This window comes from Dendropsophus ebraccatus, chromosome 12 (genome assembly GCF_027789765.1).
Source record: "Dendropsophus ebraccatus isolate aDenEbr1 chromosome 12, aDenEbr1.pat, whole genome shotgun sequence".
Lineage (NCBI taxonomy): Eukaryota > Metazoa > Chordata > Amphibia > Anura > Hylidae > Dendropsophus > Dendropsophus ebraccatus.
In genome coordinates, this window is record NC_091465.1 from 60,692,807 (window position 1) to 60,709,853 (window position 17,047).

The window sequence follows — 17,047 nt, forward strand, 5'->3', positions numbered from 1 at the left end:
CCCTGCGGGGGCGTACACTTACGCCCGATGTTTCCCCGATCGCTGTGTATTCACACACAGCGATCGGGGAAGATGGCCTGCTATGATGTACAGCAGGCCATCCCTGCTTGTACCCCCCCCCCCCCCCCGTGCCGACGATCGCTGCTATATGCTGATCAATACAGATCAGCATATAGCAGCTAAATTCAGCTTTCCGGGTCATCGGTGACCCGGAAAGCTATGGCGATTGGTGCTGTCCGCGACAGCAAGAATCCCCATCAGTGTCCGGGGAGAAGATGGCGCCGATGCCACCCCCACGATCGCCGTGATAGGCCGGCCCATCACGGCGATCAAACTGTTAAAAACCAGTGTTGCCGGGTTCTGCACCCCTCAGCTAGGTAGCTGAGGGGTGCAGAACAGGTGTGTTTAGTGTAGGTGCACTATACTGACCTGATCTGGGCGTCCGGAGCAGCGATCGGCGGTCCGCGGCGTCCTCTTCTCTTCGTCGCTTCCGGGTTTCGTCGGGTCCAGCGTCGTCTAACTTCGGAAATGTTCGGCTCTTCGGGTTCGGCGGGCCCCAAAAGTCTTTGGAAGCGTCGCTCTACTGCCCCCTAGCGGCTGATCAGTGAATATTATTCACTGATCAGTTGCTTTGGGTTAAAAAGTTTTTTCTCCCCCCACCCCAAATTTTTTTTTTCCTTTTTATGCGCCCTAACGCCGCTGAGTGCTGATCAGCAACTCCTCCTTTTTGGTGTAGGGGCATTTTTCCCCCGTATATCCTACCGCCACAGGCTGCTGATAAGTGCCGCACATAAGTGCAGCATTTATCAGCAGCTCCTTTCTTGGCGTAGGGATATTTTTTTCTTACAGTCAAAAAAACGTAAAAAACAATACATTACACCACACTACATGAAATAAAGTTTTACACTACACTACATTACACATTTACATACCCCATATACTAGTCGGACGCATATGCTATTATTGCCTCCGACACCAAAACAACCAGTGAGGATGAATGGGGGGATCCTTTTTCCCTCCATTCATCCTCATCATCCAGTGACGTGTCTGGGGGTAGCGTAGCGTACGCTGCCCCCCAGACACGTCTTTTCTGCCAGTACCGTCCCAATAAGAGATGACGGTATGGCGTGAAATTCTACAAACTCTGTGAGAGTACCTCAGGGTACACTTACAGACTTGGGTACGTGCACACTGCGGAATGGCGAAGGATAACCCTTTGTGCATTCCGCAGCTGGCACCCACCGGCGGACTGATGCGGGCGCGTGTCTCCACCCGTGTCATAGACTCCGTTCTATGCATGGGCAGATTCCGTCGTCCGTCCAAAGAATGAACACGTTCATTCTTTGGACAGAGGGCGGAATCCGCCCGTGCATAGAATGGAGTGTGACACAAGCGGAGACGCACGCCTCCATCAGTCCGCCGGCGGGTGGCAGTTGCGGAATGCACAAAGGGTTATCCTTCGCCATTCCACAGTGTGCACGTACCCTTAAAGTGTATGAAGGAAGGGTCACCTGAATCCTGCCCCCCCCCATCCTCCGAGTTAGTGGGGAGATCGTTCGGGAACGGATCTTCCCACTGCTGGATAAAGGTTACCACCTGTACAGGGATACCTTTTATACCAGCACCCCCTCTTCTGGTCCCTCGCTGCCCGAGCTACTATAGCTTGCGGCACGATTCGAAAATATCAGAAGCAGTAATAGAGCCCTAATATTTAGCAGCCATAGAGAGGACCCATCGCTTCTGGATATGAAGGACCCCGTATCACACCAGGACATTTTCCAGGTGACGTCCCCCACACTGGAAAACAGGAGACCCCAGAAGAAGTGCAGAGTGTGGCGTAACAGGGGGATCAGGAAGGACGCCATTTTCCAGTGTGACACCTGTCCTTATCACCCCGGCCTCTGCATACTGGATCGCTTCAAGGCGTACCACACGTCATTGGAGTTCCACATTTTCTAAATTATGTCCCTTATTCCTATTTCAGGGGTCACATTGATCCAGGGATTATTCTGATTGCCATTATGGAGTCGGGAAGGAATTTTTTCCCAGTGATGAAGCTACTGTCGTCTGCCTTACAAGTTGTTGTTTTTTGCCTTTCTCTGGATCAACACAGGTTGAATTTGATGAACACCTGTCATTTTTAACCTTATAAACTAATAATTAGCCTAATACCCACAAATAAATTAAAATTGTCCCTTTTCCCCAGCTAAATAGGTATGGCCGCTATTCCCATTAGAGGATGCCATGATGCAATTACAAAGCCTCTGTGCGTCCAGGACAGTAGAAACCCCCCACAAGTGACCCCATTCTGGAAACTACACCCCATAAGGAATGCCCGTTACCAGTGGGGGCCATATCCTCACTGCCCCCCTTTGTTAGATTCCTTATGGGGTGTAGTTTCCAGAATGGGGTCACTTGTGGGGGGTTCCCACTGACCTGGCAGCACAGGAGCTTTGTAATTGTGACATGGCCTCCATCCTCCATTCCAGCCTCTAAATGGCGCTCTGTCCATTTGGTGGCTTGCCCTGTGCCCATATGGCACATTATGTCCACAGGTGGGGGTTTTTCGTACTCGGGGGAAATTACCCTACACATTTTGCATTCATTTTCTTTTTTAACCCCTTGTAGAAATGGAAAAAAAATCAAGACTAGACCAACATTTAGTGTAAAAAAATGTTTAATTTTTACTCTAAACCATTGATCTTGTCTTGAAAGGGAAGGAGCGCCATTTGGTTTTTGGAGGCTGGATTTGGCTGGAATGGATTTCAAGGGCCTTGTTGCATTTGAAAGGCCTCTGTGTTGCCAAGATAGTTGAAAACCCCCACAAGTGACCCCATTATGGAAACTACACCCCTCAGGGAATGTAACAAGGGATGTAGTGAGCATATGGACCCCACTGGTGACTGGCACAAATGTGGAACAATGTGGCGTGAAAATTAAATATTAACATTATAGTGTAAAAAATGTATTTTAGCCTTAAATTTTTCATTTTCACAAAGGGTTAAGATAAAAAAAAAAAAAAAGTGTAAAGCAATTCCCAGAGTCCGTAAATACCCCACATGTGGACATAAAGCGCCATGTGGGCGCAGGGCAAGCCTCCGAAGGGAAGGAGCACCATTTGGATTTTGGAGTTGGCCAGAGTGGATGATAAACACCATGTCGCATTTACAAAGCCCTCGTGCTGCCAAAACACTGTAAACCCCCCACAAGTAACCCCATTCTGGCAACTACACCACTCAGGGAATTTAACAAGGGGTGCAATGAGGTTATGGACCCCTTGATGACTGGCACATTTGTGACGTGAAAGTGAAAAAATGAGTTTTCACTTTCACGTCACATTGTTTCACATTTGTGCCCGTCACCAGTGGGGTCCATATGCTCACTGCACCCCCCTTGTTAGATTCCTTGAGGGGTGTAGTTTCCAGAATGTCACTTGTGGGGGGTTTCGTGTTTTGGCAACACAAGGGCTCTGTAAATGCGACATGGCTCATGAAATCCAGCTTCCAAAAGCCAATGGCGCTCCTTCCCTTTGGAGGCTCGCCCTGCGGCACTTGGCACTTTATGTCCACATGTGGGATATTTCCGTACTCGGGAGAAACTGCGCTACACCTTTGTTTGTTTTTTCTTTTATCCCCTTGTAAAAATGAAAAATGAATGCTAGAACAACATTTTAGTGTAAAAAAATAGAATTTTTCCTTTACGCCACATTGTTCTGAAAATCTGTGAAGCACCTGTGGGGTCCAGATGGTCACTGCACCCCTTGTTACATTCCTTGAGGGGTGCAGTTTTCTAAATGTGTCCCTTTAGGGGTGTTTTTTATGTTTTGGCACCCAAGAGCCTCTGCCAAGCTGAAGTGGTACAGTCAAAAATGACCAAATAAAACGGAGGCATTGAAATTCACTAGGTGCACCTTTATATCTGAGGCTTGTGGTTGAGTCAAATAGCGCAATAGGGCAATAAACTGCAGAAACGGGGCAATCAATATTTAAACCTTAAGTCCCTAAAAATATCTGATTTTGAAATTTTACTGAATATTTGGAAATTTGCTGCTAATGTTTTACGCTTTCTATTGCGGCTAATGTTTTACGCTTTCTAAAAAAAAAAAATGAAAGATAGTTTAATAAATGCCGCCAACAAAGTAGACATGTTGCTAATGCTATTTAATATATAATTTATGTGGCATAACCATTTTCTGTATAAGCAGAAAAGTTTCAAAGTTGGAAAAATGCATTTTTCCCCAATTTTTCACGTTCATTGGTTTTTTATTATAAAGATTTGTTATAAGTATCGACTCCAATTTACCAGAAATGTAAAGTACAATATGTCACGAGAAAATCTCAGAATCAGCCAGATAGGGTAAAAGCATCCCGAAGTTAATGAATAAAGTGACACTGGTCATTCATAAAATTTGTCTCGGTCCTTAAGTCCATTTCAGGCTCTGTCCTTAAGGGGTTAAATTCATATAGCCAACAATACATCTCATACTCCTCCTCACATACAGGATACTCAAGACTTATCTGAAATAAAGCTTCTCGGCTGCATGCTTGCTTCAAATATTGGAACCATCAAGTAAGCTCAACTTTTGTTACTATACTGTGTATCCCTGTGTATTTTAAGCGTGTGGGGTCTTCCAATCTTTCCTTGCTGTACATGTTATCTGGTAACCAAGTGATTCAAGACGCATATTCAAAGAAGAAACTTAGTCATTTCCAGTGGGAATTTATTAACAGAAAAACAACTTTCCAGATCATAACTTTTTTTTCATACATAGGTTTGACCACCTGAACAAAGAAAAAAGAAAATCCCACTGGGCCATTTTCTCATATTTTATAGGAAGCAGTGAAGGTAGCAGCTTAGTTAACCCCCATGGATATCAAATTTGCTTTCAGTTTTCTGATTCACTGTCCAATGGTTGCAGCTAAGCAGCTACCTATCACAAAATGTTGATAGGAAAATGGCATTTAATATCCTCAAGGCTGCTGTTCAATAGGACTGCACCACCAGGAGGATGTGTTGCTGAAATCAGGGTTTACAATTTGTCTGCCAGCAGAGGTTAAACTGCTGGCATACAAATGGTTATTGCCCACCCCCTCCCACCAAATTAAGGGTACAAACTAATGCTGTACCTACCCCCATGTTGGCCCACAAGATCTGTCTAAACATATTGGGAACAAGCTCTTTCAAAGACTTCTCCACATACTGAGTTTAATATGTAAAGGAGTTCTCACTGCTTAGTCAGGAAACAAAAATGGAGAAGAGTCAATTAGAAAACAAAAAAAGGTATTCGTGTCCACACGTTTGATTTTTTTTCTTTTTTTAAAGAAATGGAACAAATTTACTTTTTCCCTTAACTCCTCTTGGTAGAACTTTAGGCTTGAAAAAAAAATTGAAACTGATCCCAATATGTTTAATTTCAGATTCTAACCCCATTACCCCCCCCCCCCTCAAAAAAAAAACAAAAAAAACACAGAATGAGATGAAAAACCTGTTCAATATTTAGACCCATTAAATCCTGTCTCAATACTGAACAGCAATACCTTTATTTTAACTGAATGCTTTGAAAAAGGATAAGAATTATTACTACTATTGAAAGATGCTCCCATCTCATTCTGGGAGGAAAAGAAATAAAATAAAAAAGGGGAAGAAAACCCATTTCCATGCCCCAAACCCAACTTTGGAATTAATCAAATTCAGCCGTGAACGTTTTCATGATATAATGTGGAGCTGTGTGGCAGCATTCTCGTTTTGGAAGCTCCTCTGGCAGACCAGGAATCGGCTGTGTGATTCGTGCTGCTATCCCATCACAGCTCATCAATTGCAGTCATTTTTACTTGTAAAATGCATATTTAGAAAGGACATTAGGTCAGCTTGCTGCCAAAGCTTGGAAGACTGCAACCAATATGACTATGAGGTACTTTATACATTGAGGAGAAAAAGACTAAAAATTTATGTATTTCAGAGCATCTTTCAATTTTGCCAAATTTAAGCATACTTCTATCTGCACCTGAATCAGACAGCTTTTCCAAAGTGCTGTCTGTATATTCCTATAGTGCTCAATAAGCCAAACCCTCCTGTGCAATGTAGAAGCATATACAGGGTATTGACATTTCTAGAATGGTTTGGAAAAAAAAAAAAAAAGTCTATTAATTCATAATAGGATCATGGATTTAGCACCAGCTTAACACTGCACTTCACGACTGCAGTGGCACAGAATTGCACAATGACAGGTGCAGTCTAAATAGAACTGGGCAAGAGGGAGTTATTATTGCACCATGACCATCAGAAACGATCAAAGGATAATCCCCTTCAGTAGCAGAAATATCAGATAATTCTGTTAAATAGAAACATTAAATAATCTACCCCACAAAGGAAATTAAAAAAAAAAAAAAAAGCCAAATTGTTCTCTTGCATTACTGAAGGTTCAGGTTGTGACCATTTTTACAAGTAGCTGTGCTTCTACGTGCACCTGGATGTGCAATATTAAATGCTAGATTCTGCACTAGGAGAGAGGGGCAAGCTTTATCATGGTAAACAAAGATTTTTTTTTCTTTATAGAATACTGCACAACCCAGGTGGCTCGGATGGCGGGACAAAAACTAAAACAAGTGATGGTTCCTCACTCACTTTGCCTGTAGATAAGGCCGAGCATCTAGCATGCTGGGAGAGGCTCAGTTCAAAACAACATTTTCATCCTCCCCAAAATGAAAGAAAACTATACCATGTGCCATCTTCAGGGATTTGAAATCTGAGCCTTTTTTTCGGTTTTATAAAAGTACACTTTTATATAGGCGGTCTAATGAAGTAAAGATGGAGGAGGAATTGCCGCTCAAAGTCAAATGAATCGCTCCATATTAGTACAAAGGATGAAATTGTATGTGACCTCCTCAATGTTCGACCGCTTGCTATAAAATGTTGAGATAAACTGAACCTCTCTCAACTTAAGCTGCAATCCTAAACACAAAGAATCTTTCAACCAACCATCGTCAAATAAAAAAAAAAAAAAATTATTCCGACACCCTTCCCACCCCCAAACAAAATTATTTACATTTTTATACAAGTATACACACAACAACATTTCCTAAATTACCCCCATACCCCTCATGCAAGGGATTTTATTTTTATTTTAGAGGGGGTATGGCTTTGGAATAAATCTGGAAAAAAAAAAAAAAAAAAGTTGCTGCAAATTGGAGGAAAAATGAAAAAAACAAAAAACAAAAAAAAACACCCCATTTAGTGTTTAACTGGAAACAAAACCAAAACCAGCATCTGCCTTAAAGATGTCAAACAAGTGTCTGGAACTTGCACTTTAAAGCCTGTTTTCTGACTGGCTTTTATGCTTGTGTCATGACAGGTATACATATTTACAAGCTATTGGAACCCCCATGTATTTGCAATCACTTGCATTCCAGATGAAATTAGTGAGGGGACAAATATACAAGTGGAAGAGTTTCACAGCTAGCAGTTTTGCTCTAAAAGCACCAGCTTAGTGATCTGCAGAAGTTATATGTGGTTAAAAAATGCTAGGAAATGAGTGTCTTGTAAGGGTTACAGTGAAGAAAACCTTGAATGGTCTTGTAGCATAAGGCACTTCGCACACGTAAAATAGTTTGCGTTATGAGGGGAAAAAATTAGACATTAACTCCACATTGCCACAAGAGGATGCAAAATAAAAATGGTGTTAAGTATTCTAACTTTTAAGAAAAGGGACTGATATTGAATATTGCATTGCTGAACCAGTTGAATCTTTATGGGTTGGGGGAATGCAGACATGAAAAGCCTGTAATAGTGCAAGGGTCTTCGGCAGAAACTCAATCATCAGATTCCAGTATAATTTCCTTCTTCCATGGGAATTAAAGTGAGAAAAATTAAGTGCAACAAAGTTAATTTTGTGGGCGCACAGTGCAAACTATGGGGCTCAAATAAGAGGGGGGAAAAATTTCAGGCTTGAAATAATGCTGGTCAGTGTTCCAGAAGACAGAGGCAAAAAGGGAAAAAAAAAAAAAAAAAATCAAATGGGAGGCAGGTGAGAAAGAAACCCTCATCAAGAAAAGGATGCATGGTCAAACTCTGCTGGGGGTCCGTCAAAGCCTGCAACAAGAAAGATTTACCATCAGTGAACGGTCCATCTGCAGCATTCCTTGAAATATCTTACTTGAATCATATCTGTTATGATGAATGAGGATTCCTCCTTTTAAAACTTAAATGCATTCTCCTTTGTAGTAAGTTCTGTTACTGGTAAGTTATCCAGCTACAGTCTATTCAGTATGTGGCAGTCCATTTGCTCTTGGTTGTGACTAATGCACTTGTATTGCCATCTTAACCATGTCTGCTGTTCATGCAATTGGTCAGCTCGGTAAAGTCTGATCACAGTTTGCACACGTAGCATTCACTATACAGTACTATAAATCTTCACAAAAAGTAAAAGTAGCCATAAACCGGTCTCAAGAACACAGACCCTACCCTGATTGTACTTCACATTTACTTGTTTCATATAGTGCCAGGGGTAGCAATACAAAAACCAATAACCACCCTAGAACACTCACATGCAGATTAATGCTTCTCTTCTCCAGATTCACTGTGATATTCTGCCACATAAAGGCTTTTGTCGATACTGCTGGGTATGGGTTTGATTTCTGTTCCCAGCTGTTCTTCAATACTTTTAAGGTTAAATCTGTCATCATAGGTGATCAAGTTAATGGCAAGTCCAAGATGGCCAAAGCGACCTGAAAAAGAAGAAATGGGTTTTGTTAGCACACAAAACTAATGTAAGCAGCACTGAGATATCAAAGGGGGAGGGGAATGTTGCAGTTTGGACTCCATTTTGAACGCAGACTTTGGCGAGGATCAGACAAATGATACAGTTTTGTATTTTAATTTAAGTATCTGTGTTAAAAATTCTTGAAAAGAAAAAAAAAATCACACATCCTCAATCATTAGAAACACTGGAGGTCCTCCATATTAGTTAAACTTTATCATTTTTACAGAGAGCCAAATTAAAGATAACATTTTCTGGGCACAACTGTGACAAGGGATAGTGACCCGAATTCTATGTAACTGCTACATGGCAAATGGAGCTGTGTGTACAGATCTGGTCAGGAACAGTGTGGAATGAATACATTTTCTGGATCATAGAATACAGTGAGAATTTTTTTTTAAATTTTTCCTTGTAAATGTGCCAAAAGCACAGCGACAGGATTTACCTTCATACCACAGCTAACATTTCTAGGGAACTAGATTAACCAGCAGATTCCTAGTCTTGCTTTATGCAGACCATCAGCTGAGTAGTAGTAAAGCTGGCCATGCACAAAGATACGAAAGGATCAGGCAGTAAAATGCAACACGTCTGGCAGTTCTCTCCTAAGCTGTCTGATAACACCAAGGACAAAATTGTAAACCTTATCAGTAGAAACTCTACTCGCCATGTTTAGAGGAAGCATGAGTACAACCAAGAGCACAAATCAGGACCATGAAGCATGGGGATGGAAATATTTTTTGGCTTTTCTGCCATGTATTGCCAGATTTTGGACAACAACCTCCTTTGTTCAGATGGAGGTTAATGGGTCGTGGCTGGGTCTTTCCAGGGCAACTAAGAAATGGCTCTGTAAGAAGCATTTCAAGGTCCTGGGGTGGCCTAGCCAGTCTCCAGACCTTAACCAAATAGAAAATCTTTGGAGGGAGCTGACAAGTCAAATGTTGCTCAGTGACAGCCCCCAAAATCCGAAAAGATCTGGAGAAGTTCTGTATGGAGGAATAGGGGCTGCAGTGTGTGAAGAGTTGGTCAAGAACTACAGGAAATGTCTGACCGCTGTACTTGCAAAGGTTTCTGCACCAAATATTAAAGTTCAGTTTTTCTGTATGTATAAAATACATATTTAATGTGATGAATAAATGTAAAATGATTAAAAAAATTAAACAATGATTTAAAATTATTGCTTTCAGTTGTGTGATTAAATAAGCCCAACACACCAGATGTTTTTCATTCATTCACTCATTCTTACCTGATCTGCCTATGCGATGAAGATAGGTCTCTGCCAGCTTTGGAAAGTCAAAGTTTATCACCACATTCACAGCTTGGATATCAATACCACGGGTAAACAAATCTGGTGTAAAAAGAAAGTGTTCAGTGTGGGAAAACTGCAGTTTTACAGCAAAATAGTATGAGGAGGAGAGGAGACAGGGAGCATATCTTACCAGTGCAAACAAGGTTACGGCACAATCCATTTCTGAAATCATGGAAAACTCTATTCCTGTGTTCCTGTAAATGAAAAGTTTAAGAGTACAGCTTTAGGCACATTTTGGAAATAGAGAGGAGTGCACACCCCAATTCACAACTCATTTGCAATAAAAGGGGCGAACCCATAGACAACTAAAGGGGCAGCATGTATGCACAACACGCCACTCCTTTCCTAGATTTTCCAGAGGTCCTAACAGTTAGGTCCTCAGCGTTATTGACAATTATTCCCTATCCTATGAATATTAGATACGTTTATCAATTTTACCTTTGAATACCCATTTAAAAAAAAAAACTGTTCCGAACAACTTGACTTGTGTATGTACAAACCTGTCTCATCTTAGCGTGGATATAGAAGCAGGAATAGCCCAACTGAGAGATTTTCTTGGCCAATAGCTCCACCCGCTGGGAGGAGTTGCAGAAAATTATTGACTGGTTTATCTGGAGCTATAAAATAAATTGCTCAAGGTTATTTTGCAAATCATATAAAAACTAACTACAGTTTAAGACTATAGGTACATTCAATGCAAACAAGCATACAAGTAACTGAAGATAGCGGTAACCATGCCCCATTAAACAACCAACTTGCTCTCATGAATACGGCTTATGTTAACCTCGCAAAAAAAATTACCACCACCAACGCAAACTTGGGACCATCTGTGTGGCAACAGACCTTTAAACTGCTCTACGTTCTCGCCCTTCACATCCATGCTAACAAACCTACCGCTTGCTGTTTTTACCACATTCTCTCAATGTAAGGCTGGGTTCACACTACATTCTTGCAATCTTTTTTTTTCCATCCATTTCTTGCAAAAAAAAAAAAAAAAAAGGATGCATTTGTGTGCATCCGTTTTTTTCCATCGACTGATTCGGTTTTTTTAACAGACACAAAGAGTAGGGTCAGCTATGTTTGTGTACGTTAAAAAAAAACTGATCAGTTTTTAAACATTTTTTTTTTTTTACAGCGGAAGTCAATGGAAAAACTTGTGCACACAAATGCATCGTTTTTTTTGCAAAAAACTGATTGCAAAAACGTAGTGTGAACCCAGCCTAAACAAATTACAACTATATATATCTCAAGTTGCTATATAGATAGAACATGACTCCCTATCTATTCTCTAAAATGTTTCCGAACACCCGATCAACACATTGGAGATGTAATGTAAATATAGGGAATCTAATACATATATGGTGGGAATGACCAGTAATTGTGCCATTCTGGAATAGTGTATATAAATTCCTGGAAGAAATACTCAACTACCTGATCCTATAATTTCATTAGACACAGATACAATGACCATCCAGGACATACCCATAGTACTTCATATATTACTTATATGCAAAAAAAGAGCCTGTGGAGCCTCATTTAAGAGTCTCGAGAGACAGAGGCTACAGGATCCACCCCTTGTCTAGGCCCTTCCCGGAGGGATATCTGGCTAGTCCTGTGTTTTGAGACTATTGAATGAAGCTCTTTTTGCATATTTGTATTTCCCAGGGAGCAATGGACCTAGGATTTCACTATATTGAGCCCTTTAACCAGTAGCAGACAGTGTTTTTGTTGGCTGGTCTGAGATCAGCAATCTGTTTCCTTTATATATTACTAGCAGTTAGGAACTGCATAACAAAAAGATGTTGATCCACTGAAATCCCCTCCAGAAGTGAAGTTATAATGGCAGTGACGTTCAACTACCAAATAGAGTATGGTATAGCAGTTAGAAATAATAGAATAAGGAAAATGGATAAACACTAGCATAAATACACCAAAAAGTAAAATAAAAAAAGCGTAAAAAGCCTGGAGATTTGTAGTATTGTGTACAGTTTATAATATATATATATATATATATATATATATATATATATATATATATATATATATATATATATATATATATATATATATATGTGCGTCCACCTAAATGTAAACCCTTACACAGCAATTTTACTACACATGTATTTGCACTTATTTCTGCATAACTGCTGGCACAAACAGGAAACAATACGATAGTATTATCATACTAGAACATACGGTTAACTTTCCAATGTGCATGCACCTCAGTGATATCACCGCAAAAAAGTGAAGTGAAACATTCCCTAAAGTTTTACATGAGGAAAGATTTACAACCAAGCATTGATACTTACTCTGGAAAAAAGTGTATTCAGGCAGTGAACTTTTTGCCTTTCTGTCACATAGGCATAGTATTGCGTTACCCCCTTCAATGTAAGTTCCTCCATCAGGTTAATTTCATAGGGTTTTTGTAAATGGGAGGACTGTTATAATGAAGAAAAAAGGACACATTAACAACCTGTCAGGAGAAGACACTAGATTATAAAAATAGCAATGTAAGTCAGGCAGTACCCCCCAGGACCAAGGTTATAATGAAAGCTTCAGTACGTAGGCATTTACATATAAACTGGTGCACAAAACTATTTGGTGGCAGTGGTGTATCGCCTCAGCTGCCAATTGGCTTAGCAGGCAGTGCAAACACTGTGCACCAGACCTGCACTAGGAGAGCAGTGGCGGGACTGCTCCCCAGAGGTTACAACTCTAAGGAAATGAAAAGTTATCTGCTAGCAGTTCCACTGAGGATGGGGAGGAAAGTTCCTGCAAACAGAACAAAACCTACCATAAATTTCTGTACACTCAGGGGAAACGTGGCCGAATACAGAAGAATCTGCCTGTTCTTAGGTAGCGTACTAATTATGTCTTCCATTATCTGCACAAAATCTTGAGAGAGCAGTTTATCCGCCTAAAAAAAGACAAAAAAAAAAAGATGAATTAAGAGATAGCAAGAACAGAAACCGTGAAGTCCAACCTACACATCAAGTCTTTAATAAAAATTCCATGTACCAATGTGACGCTTTGCATGTAGCTGCTGTAAACACAGCATCCGCACAGCTATAAGAAATGAAATTTATTTTGCTTAGGCTGGGTTCACAGTTTTTTTTTTTCATCCATTTTTGCAAAATATGAATGGAAAAAATGGATGCATGTGTGCACATGAGTTTTTCCACTGACTTCCATTAAAAAGGATCAAAGCGCATCAGTTTTTTTAGCGTGCACAAAAATGTGGCCGACCATGCTTTTGTGTAATTTTTTTTTTTAAATGCGTTTGATCCTATTTTATGATGGAAGTCAGTGGAAAAACAGATGCACACATTCAGTTTTTTCAAAGTGTAGTGTGAGCCCATTCAACACACTGGGGTGGGGGAATACTACTGTTGTATAGCATGTAACAATTCTTACCTTGCCCTCATTGGGGGTGTGCAGAGGTCTGGGATCTAATCTGCAGCGTGGGTGTTTCTGGCAGGAAACTTAGCTCACCATTAAAGCAGCACAGCTTCACATGGTTTAGCATCACAGAGAAATCCAAAGTGTAACATGGCAGGACCGCTGACATCTCTTTAGAAAAGTCGGTACGGTACAGTAGGAAGTCAGTTTTTTTTACCGCGATAGTAAAAGTGGGGCTATTAAAATGCTTAAGGTGGTTGGTCACCTTTATGTAGTACCACTGAATATCGATAGGGGAAAAACACTAAAGCGGCAACCAGAACATTTGACAACTGCTAGGGTAATGCACTGATGCACTAATTTACACAGGTCTGCTAGGGCAGAGTTTCTAACCAAGCAGGCGACTTATAGCCGGGGGGTGCCTGTATATAAGGCACATGCACAGAAACATAATTCAGCCAGCTCATTGCAAGAATCAGTTGGCAATTGCCAGTAAAATGTTTGCAACAGACTCCATAACTGTTGAAAACGTCCTTCCTCTTTCTGTTCAAAGCATTAAACGTCAAGTTTTGTCCTTTTCATTAAGCAAATTACCTTGCAAGACTAAGGCTAGGTTCACACTGCGTTTTCAGCATCCGTTTAACGGATCAGTTTTTTTTAACGTCCTGAAAAATAGGGTCAGCAACGTTTTTTGGTCCGCCCAAAAAAAACAGATCCGTTTTTTTTTTTTTATAATGGAAGTCAATGGAAAAACGGATGCACACAAATGAATCAGTTTTTTGCAATCCGTTTTTCATGTGTTTTTTTGCAAAAAAAACGGATGCGTTAAACGGATGCTGAAAACGCAGTGTGACCCTAGCCTTAGACTATAGTAGAAGTCTTACAGAGTTTAAAACTGGACAACAGTAAGACACTGGCAAACATGCTGCAAAGTTACCTTAATATTAAAGATGTGGCTTAAAAGGCGTCCAATAGTTTTATACACACTAAAGGCCCTATTCCACGGTACGATTATCAGCCGATATTGGCCGTAATGGCCGATAATCATCCCGTGGAATAGGAGGCAACGATCAGCAGACATCGTTCATGTCGGCTGATCGTTGAAGTCGTTTGTCTTTCAACATGTTGAAAGACAAATGACTTGTGTAGCAGCAATCTGCTGCCGCCGCTCAGTGTATTAGGAGCAGCAGAAGCAAATTATATCCTATCAGTGATCCCCCAGGCAGCCCCCCGGTGCTCCCCTCGGCCCTCCCTGGACTCACCCGCTCCCTGCTGCCACGTGTAATAGCGGCGGCAGCAAGGGGGGAATGAGGAGCAAACGAGCGCTCACAGCACGTTTGCTGCTCAGTCGGCCTGTGTAATCGGGCCTTTAAACTACAGTACTCACCTCCTCAGTCCTCCACTGGTCCAGCACAGAGGTTTTGATGGTCCCCAGTAATTTACAGGCCTGGAGCCATTAAGTAGAGCCTGACAGCCTGTATACAAACACTACAGGAGGACCATAAAAGCATCAGCGCTGGATTGTTAAAGGACTGAAAAAGTACTGTTTTATTTTAGAACATACAGGGTGCTACTCCTCCCTCTTAAAACAGACAAGCCCTTTAATACAAAAAGCTGATGTCACGTAAAAGGGTCTCTTACAAGAGCAATCAACACTGTTGTGCAACATACACCCCGTGCTGATAAAACACTAGCAGTAGCTTCAATCATATCTGTGGTTTACTATGTTGCCAGAAGAGGATCCTTAATGCTAGGTTTAGATCCAAACAATAAACATAAGGGCGGAGTCCTGTCTGATCTAAATACTAAAAGACTACAGGAACATTCTGTGGAACAAAGAGCTCTGCTTACAACTGAGCTAGCTTCTGTCAGGCTCCCACTGCTCCGATATCCAGCCTGCTGTACTACTCTAGCCAAAAAAAGAAGCCCTCACATGCAATACTCAGTTTTAGTTAATAAAATCAAACCACTATGGATTTGTTATGGCTCAAAATGGTTCTGTAAAACCAGGAGGAGGCTCTAAGGCCTATGTGAAGAGCCATATCTACTTTAAAGAGGTTGACCACTTTATAGTAAAATAGCTCAGTGTACAGTATTAGTAAGTGTACTCACTGTATATACTGACAGCAGCTCCCTGTGTACCTCAGAGCTAATATCAGACTCCCCTGCTCCAGGCTGGGCTGCCCTGCTCTGTGGTGTTTAGGTCCATAAGATTGCTGACATGGAGGAGCATGTGACCAGGCCCCACCCCCCAGTGTCCACCACTGAGCCTGTATATGTCTATGAAGGACACAGTGGACAGGGCATGGTCACATGCTCCTCCATGTCAGCCATTTTATGAACTGAAACAAAACAGAGCAGGGCAGTAAAGCCTGGTGAAGGGGAGTCTGATATTAGCTCTATGAGGTACACATGGAGCTGCTGTCAGTATATACAGTGAGTGCACTTACTAATACTTTGTACTGACCTATTTTACTATAAAGTGGCCAACCCCTTTAAAGAATGAAAACTTCTATAGGAACAATGTATATGCATTATATACTACAAGTCATAAAAATGTCAGAGCATAAATAAAATGGTCACTGAAGGAGAAATTATAAAATAAATTTCACCATTACTCAGCTGTAATCCAGCACCGATATTCCCAGTGCCCCCCGCCAGTCCATTTACCTGCCTACAGTGACATGCTGGATATTCACTTGACCATAGCATTGTCTTGTACAGTAAATGCCATAAGGTTATAGATTGTCTGCAGAGGTCACATGTATGTACAGCATAGCATTATTAACCATAGTTCATGAAAACTAATCGTGTCCTCCAGAGCTGGATTCAAAATATTGTGTCTATTTTATAGTGAACAGGTCCCCATACACCTCATACTTGTCAGTCATCAGTATTACATGTATGGGGCTCCCCTGACCGACTATAGACCAACTAAGTTGGTGGAGACAGGGGTGGGGGTGTGATAAAAATTCATCACCCAACCCATTTGCTCTGGGAGACACAAGTCGCAGCCAAAGCTGCCTGGGGCTGGACGGGAGCAATAATTAAAGAAGTCCAGTGAAAATTTTTATCAAAGTATTGTATTGCCCCCAAAAGTTATACAAATTCCCAATATACACTTATTACAGGAAATGCACATAAAAGTGCTTTTTTTCCCTGCACTTACTACTGCATCAAGGCTTCACTTCCTGGATAAAATGGTGATGTCACGACCCAACTCCCAGAGCTGTGCGGGCTGTGGCTGCTGGAGAGGATGAAGGCAGGGGGACACCGAGGGACACAGGGCATCCCCCTGCCATCATCCTCTCCAGCAGCCCGCACAGCTCTGGGAGTTGGGTCGTGACATCACCATTTTATCCAGGAAGTGAAGCCTTCATGCAGTATTAAGTGCAGGTAAAAAAAGCACTTTGTGTGGATTTCCCGTAATAAGTGTATATTGGGGATTTGTATAACTTTTGGGGGGCAATACAATACTTTAATAAAAAATTCCGCCGGACTTCTTTAAAAGAAAAAGGTGTATGGCTACCTTTAGGGAAAACTATGCGGACCACTTAGTCTGTTCTAAATATACTTCTATTTATCAT

At 41.3% G+C, this 17,047-nt stretch overlaps 1 protein-coding gene across 2 annotated transcripts in view; it reads right to left on the reverse strand.

Annotated features, from left to right (window-relative positions):
- Positions 1 to 4,703: 4,703 nt before the first annotated feature.
- DDX6 (DEAD-box helicase 6) overlaps positions 4,704 to 17,047 on the reverse strand; it is a 29,116-nt gene continuing 16,772 nt past the window's right edge. For both annotated transcript variants that reach the window (XM_069946521.1, XM_069946522.1), the window contains exons 8-14: positions 12,856 to 12,978; positions 12,371 to 12,499; positions 10,562 to 10,678; positions 10,192 to 10,255; positions 9,999 to 10,100; positions 8,544 to 8,723; positions 4,704 to 8,088 (exon numbers count right to left, since the gene is read on the reverse strand). In XM_069946521.1, the coding sequence (XP_069802622.1) occupies positions 8,551 to 8,723; positions 9,999 to 10,100; positions 10,192 to 10,255; positions 10,562 to 10,678; positions 12,371 to 12,499; positions 12,856 to 12,978 (708 nt within the window). In that variant the 3' untranslated portion in view covers positions 4,704 to 8,088; positions 8,544 to 8,550. The remainder of the gene's footprint in view (positions 8,089 to 8,543; positions 8,724 to 9,998; positions 10,101 to 10,191; positions 10,256 to 10,561; positions 10,679 to 12,370; positions 12,500 to 12,855; positions 12,979 to 17,047) is intronic.